Below are 6,701 nucleotides of genomic sequence, written 5' to 3' on the forward strand. Positions count from 1 at the left end.
ATGGAAAGAGTTAACCAAACCATCAGCATCTCTGAGTTCATCCTCCTGGGACTTTCCTCTCGGCCTGAGGACCAAAAGCCACTCTTTATTCTCTTCCTCACCATTTACCTGGTCACCATAGCAGGGAACCTGCTCATCATTCTGGTCATTCGCTCTGACCCTCATCTGCAGACTCCCATGTATTTTTTCTTGAGTTTTCTGTCTTTAACTGACATTTGCTTCACAACAACCATTGTCCCTAAAATGCTGGTGAATTTTCTGTCAGAAAAAAAGACCATCTCCTATGCTGGGTGTCTGACACAAATGTATTTTCTCTACGCCTTGGGCAACAGTGATAGCTGTCTTCTGGCAGTCATGGCCTTTGACCGCTATGTGGCCATCTGCAACCCCTTCCACTATGTCACCATTATGAGCCACCACCGATGTGTCCTTCTGGTAACCTTCTCCTGCTCCTTTCCTCACCTCCACTCACTCCTGCACACACTTTTATCGAACCGTCTCACCTTTTGTGATTCCAATGTCATTCACCACTTCCTCTGTGACCTTAGTCCTCTGATAAAATTATCCTGCTCCTCTACATTTGTTAACGAGATTGTGATAGTGACAGAAGGAACTCTTGTTTTGGTGACCCCCTTTCTGTGCATTGCTTTCTCCTACATAAGAATCCTCATTACAGTTCTCCAGATTCCTTCTGCTGCTGGGAAACGCAAAGCCTTTTCTACCTGTGGTTCTCACCTCACCGTGGTAAGCCTCTTTTACGGAAGCATCTTCTATGTGTATTTACAGCCAGTGTCTACTTACACTGTCAGGGACCATATAGCAACAATTGTCTACACAGTTTTGTCATCTATGATAAACCCTTTCATCTACAGCTTGAGAAACAAAGACCTGAAGCAGGGCCTGAGGAGGCTCATGCGCAGGAGAGTCTAGGGAGCATCCTCTTGACACACCTACAAGTCCACTCCACTGGCACCTGGCTTGTTTCTGCTGGCTCTTGGTGAGCAGCCAAGTTGTTGGATGTCAGCGTTTTTTTAGCGCATGTGAGGCAAGGCTATGGGGACAGTACATCACTGATGTGCTCCATGGTGGCTATCAGTTATTCCCTCACCTGTGTAGGCACGGTGTCCTTATTCTCTATTCTCTTTCCCTCCATCATATTATCTGTATTCCAATCCTCCAAATACTACTTTTTTATTCTCAAATATTTCCTAAGATAATTTCTCACCGTTTATAAGACTAGTCCTCAAAAATGCCACACACTTAAAAATATCACTTAAAAATTACATAATTTGTAGGAGTTGAATGCTTTTGCAAACTGAAGATAAGGATAAAGAAGGAACGGGGAAGGATGAGGAGAATGATGATCACTATTATTTTTCACTTTGGGAAAATTCCAGGGTTTTTTTTTTTCTCCACTAAAATGTTTCTTTCGTACATCTGAATTTTGTCTGATCTTTCATTATTTTCTATTCTCTCTGAATTATACTACTGTGGCTTTGTTTCCTTTTAATTTTCTCTTACTAATAGAACAAGAAACAGGAATAACAGCTTGGAAATTATCCATTCCACATGGGCAATATAGGAAATATTATAAGTGAAATATGTTGCTTATTCTGCTCACAGGATTACAATGTAGCATTATTATCATAAATGTATACTGATACTGCTGTAAGTATGTGCTGAATATTAGGATATGTTTGGATATGGTCAAAGATGTTCCAGTAATCTCAGTTTCAAACAGGAAAAATAACAGCAATTTACAATACTACCAATTAAGAAATAAAAATATGGTTAATTCTATATAATACTATTATATATTTCACGTTCAAAGAATCAAATATATTTTATTGCTGCCTTGAAAAGCCATTGAGGAGGAAGATCAAGATGTGGAACTGTGGGAGCCCGTTATCAGGTTCCTCGTGGCTTTACCCAGCAGATCCGAATAGAGGATGATCAGGACCACAGGCTCTAGTGCAGGTGTCTGAGATGGTCTGCACTTGGCTGTGCTGGAGGAGGAGGTCTTTTGCTCCACCTCTTGGCGTCTCTATAAAAACCCTGGGGCAGAGACAGTTGGGGGCGTTGGAATAGGTTCCAGGCCCTCTCGAGGCTATCTTTTATTTTCTATCTGTTCATCTCCACAATCTAAATCCTTCTATCTAATATGTCCTGCTGCTCACACTCAAGAAAACTCTGGGGAACTGTGGGGTTGGTGGGTAAATGCCCCACAGAATGGCACCATGAACAGGGACTAAAGAAAAAAAAAAGGACTAAAGAAAAAAGGGGGACTAAAGAAAAAAAGGGGGGACTAAAGACAAATGAACAGGAACTAAAGACAAAATAATAGGGACTAAAGATAAAGGAAATAATAGTTTTATTACAGAGTTTTTGGTGAAAGTGCTGAGTCAGCCCCGCCAGTGGAAAGGCATGCCGGTGTTATGGAAAATATATATTTTTATATATATTATTGAGAGGCAGGGGTTTTATCCTCGAGAGAAAAGGAAAGCAGACTGGAAGGATGTCCAATGCTGCAGCGAAATTCTCTTCTGTCAAAATTTTCTATCTTCTATCCCTTTCTCAATTTCTATCTGTGAAAAATAAGTATAAGGTATAGGGTAGTAATATAGTGTAGGAAAAATTTAGAAGTGTAAGATCGTGTAGGAAAAAATAAGTAAGGCAATTAGACAGAAAAACTCTTCAATTTTCTAACTTTGGGGGCTATGAAAGAAAACTGGGGGGAAAATCCTTCTTTGGGCTTTACGGGTAGTAAAAAAGCTCTTCTTTGAGTTTATGGGGAAGAAAAAGTTTCCTATGGAAGCTTTTGACCTGGCAAAAATGGGGGTGTAAAAAGCCAAAAAATTTAAAGTTCAGAAGTTTTGGGAAAAGTTGGTCTTTCTCTCTTGGGGAAAAAATCTTTCTCTTAAACTAAAAAGCTTTTCTTGGAAAATTTTTTTTTTGGGGAAATCTCTCTAAAAAGCTTTAATCTTTCTCAAAAGCTCTTAAACTTAAAAACTAAAGCCTTTCAGACCCCCCCCCTCTTTCTCTCAGAAGGACAAAAATTAGAATCACCTGAAGATATTAGTATGGGGACCACCTGTGATTTGCTCTAAGGGAAAACAACAAACTTAAGACAGCAAAACCTCTCTAAGTTCTTTCAAGCTTTAACAATCCTCCCTGCAATGCAGGAGGCAGAAACAAGTTTCTAAAAACCTCTTCTAAGCTCTGTCTCTTCAAGCTAGTAAAAGACAGTGGGTCAGAGTACCCTGAGGAAAATGCTTGGGGAGAGTAAGGGTGAAGAGCTATAGAGAGCCCCAAAGGGCAGGAAACTGCCTGAGAAAAGCAGAAAAACCAGGCTTTTCAGTTACAGCCAAGCTGAGGCATCAAGGGTTTTGTTTGAGTGAGCATTTCAGAATGAAAAGGTCCTCCTAATCGTCCTAATGCAAAGATCCCCTGAAGCAATGCAAATTGCTAGCATTGTATCCTCACTTCTGACCAAAAACCCAGAGGCAACTGGCCAGTCTCTGAGTTGGAGTGCATTTCAGGGATACTAGGGTTCCTGCAGTGGTAAACTTCCTGGAGCACAGAGCTGAGGCAGGAAGGTGCAGGACCCAGGGGAAGATTGCTAATGAATAAACAAAACTAAAGCAGAACGGCACAGTTGTCTGCTTTCCTACAAGTCCCGGGTTGATAGGTCCACAACTGCAAAAAAGAATCTGAGAAAAAGCTTTCCTATCAGTGTAAGGACCTTTCTGGGAAAAACAGTAAAGCTGAACTGTGTCTGAAGCAGAACGTTGTCTGGGGAAAGAGCCCAGCCAGGGCAGAACAGAACTATCCAGGAGTAAAGCTTTCTTTTCTGTCAGAGAAAGCATCTTTTTGAGAAAAGTTTTGTTTCAACTGACTCCCTGAGATGAGGGAGTGTAGCCCTGAGGGGTGATTGCCTCTGGCATAAGCTCTGTCCTTGAGCACCCAGACAAGCAAACACAACCCACTGGGGGACTGGGCCTGGTGAAGGCCTGATGAGACAAAACACCTGTCCTAGTGGGAGTTTAGAAATGGCAAAAAAACCCCTTGTTAGATTTTCAGTCTGTACGCAAACCACACAGACCCCGAAAACAAACGGACAAAAAGCCCCTACCTTCAGTAGCAGGGAAAGCCTCCACTGTAGTGTCGGAAACTATTTCTGAGGTAGAGGGATAAACTGAGACCAAACTGGATACTGTCAGGGAGAAAGACTCTGAAGAAACAGAGGGGACAGATTCCTCCCCAGAAAATGCATGACCTGACAAAGCTGCTAGAGTTTGAGGCAGATTCAAGGGGAGAAAAAAAGCCCCTACTTCCAAAGGCAGCTAGCAGAGGAACAGAGCCGCAGACAGATAGCTGAAGCTCTGCATCTGGGGGGGAAGAAACAAGCAAAATGAGAATAAAATCAGTGGTAGAAAATCTCTCTGAAAGGAACTATGGAAAAGCTCTGTTGCAAATGTTTTTGTTTTTCACGGACTGGCTAAAACAAACACAAGCTCCGAGGAAAGTTGCTATCAGAAATGCCAGCCTCAATACAGGCTAACCAGGCAGGTGCAGTTCTGATCCAGGGGCCAGTGTCAACTGAAGGAGAGACACCTGTTGAAGCCAGCTGAGGAGAGAATAGAAACCTCCCAATGTCCCATAGCTGAAAATGTAAAGTGCTTGTTCAAATCTCCCGTTGCAAAGGCAAGAGACTTTGTTCAAACCTCCCAGGCAAGTCTAGTAAAAGAGAACCAGTTGACTCTCAGACCTGAAAAGAACTATGGTAAATCAATGATATAAGGAAAATGATATAAGGGACTGATATGGGACTGACATTATTATGGACTGATATAAGGGAAATGCATTTTGGGAAAGGTAGTTTTTCTGCTAAACATGGTGACATTGCCCTGAAACACTTTTGTCAGCTCAAAAATAGGTTCATGGTAAACTTAAAGTACAGCTTTTAAAAGAATAAGGAGGAAAATCATCTAAATGTTTAAGTGTCAGTTCCAATGAAAATTGAAAGGATACAGAACTAGGTGCTTCTCAGTTTGGGGGTTGGTAAAATGCCTTATTTACCCTAATAGCTGTGCAAGTTTTACGGTAGTTGGATGTCAAAAAGCTACCTGTAAGAGCAAACAAGCCACTTTAAAATCCTTAAAGCAAGAGAAAGCAGTTTATACACTGAACGTTGTCTTAGATATGAAGAAACTTATGTTGAAATTAAAAAAGTTCTTTGCCTTTTGTTCAGCCTGCAATGAGTAATTCCTTTGCAAATCTAATAAGGAGACAAGGAAACAGGCATTCAAAAAAGATATGACTACTTTATAGATGGGAAACAAACTTCAGAAAATCTAGCTGTCTTACAAAATAGTTGCTTTGTCAGGATGGCCGAGTGGTCTAAGGCGCCAGACTCAAGGCAACACAAAATAGTTGCTTTACCTGAAAGTTCCTTATAAGAAATCAATGTTAAATATTACAGCTGCTAATAACATCAGGAGTTAAAGCTAATGAAGTGAAAATACTAAATCCTGAAAATGCTTTTTCTCAAAGTAAGCTAATGAAGGATATGTTTCATAAAAGAACATCTACGGCCGGGCGTTCGTGGCGCACGCCTTTAATCCCAGCACTCGGGAGGCAGAGCCAGGCGGATCTCTGTGAGTTCGAGGCCAGCTTGGGCTACCAAGTGAGCTCCAGGAAAGGCGCAAAGCTACACAGAGAAACCCTGTCTCGAAAAACCAAAAAAAAAAAAAAAAAAAAAAGAACATCTACGTTCCTGACTCCTTTGAATAGTTAACAGTTTTGGTGAAACTATTGGAACTAACAACAATCAAGTCAAAATGTTTCAACAAATTCAAGATGCTATTCACAAAAGAAGGCTGCATGCTTTGTGGGCCATAGTAGAGCTCAGTCCAATCTTCCTGGTCCTTAAGCTGAGGGTAATGCAATGGCTGATAAGTTAACAAAGATAGTAGCATTATCCCAAGTGGAAATGGCTCAACAGTCATATGCTCTTCATCAAAATAGCAGAAGTTTAAGACAGCAATTCAATCTTACCGAAGAAGCGCTTCGTCAAATAGTTAAATGATGTGGGGTATGTCCAAACATATTCCTATCCCTCACTTAGGGGTAAACCCTCGAGGTCTTCTTCCCAATTATCTATGGCAAATGGATGTTACGCATATTGCAGAATTTGGCAAATTAAGATATGTCCATGTGACCATTGACACTTATTCAGGATTTTTAATGGCTAGTGCACAACCTGGGGAAGCTACAAAACATGTAATTTTGCACTGCTTTGAAAGTGTTTTTTGTATATGGGTATACCAAAAATTATTAAAATTGATAATGGTTCTGGATATAGTAGTAAGGCATTTCAACAATTTTGTACCCAACGAGAAATCATACATAAAACAGGTATTCCTTATAATCCTCAGGGACAAGGTATTGTGGAAAGGGCTCATAGTAGTCTTAAAACACAACTTCAAATAATAAAAGGAAGAAATTTACCCTCAATTGCCACATAATGCATTAAGTCATGCTTTTTGTTCTAAACTTTTTGAATATGGATATCTATGAACAGTCTGCCACAAATAGATTTTGGCACAGTGGCACCCAAGCGACTTTTGCTCAAGTGAAATGGAAAGATCCCTGCTCGGGATTATGGAAGGGTCCCAATCCTGTTTTAATTTGGGGTCGAG

The 6,701-nt window shown here is 40.8% G+C and overlaps 1 protein-coding gene across 1 annotated transcript; it reads left to right on the forward strand.

Annotated features, from left to right (window-relative positions):
- On the forward strand, window positions 1-930 carry LOC102927205 (olfactory receptor 1L8). The gene has a single exon (XM_006996831.1). The coding sequence runs from the start codon at window positions 1-3 to the stop codon at window positions 928-930; it is 930 nt and encodes a 309-aa protein (XP_006996893.1).
- The last annotated feature ends 5,771 nt before the right edge of the window (window positions 931-6,701 follow it).

The sequence above is a fragment of the Peromyscus maniculatus genome, chromosome 4, assembly GCF_049852395.1.
Source record: "Peromyscus maniculatus bairdii isolate BWxNUB_F1_BW_parent chromosome 4, HU_Pman_BW_mat_3.1, whole genome shotgun sequence".
Lineage (NCBI taxonomy): Eukaryota > Metazoa > Chordata > Mammalia > Rodentia > Cricetidae > Peromyscus > Peromyscus maniculatus.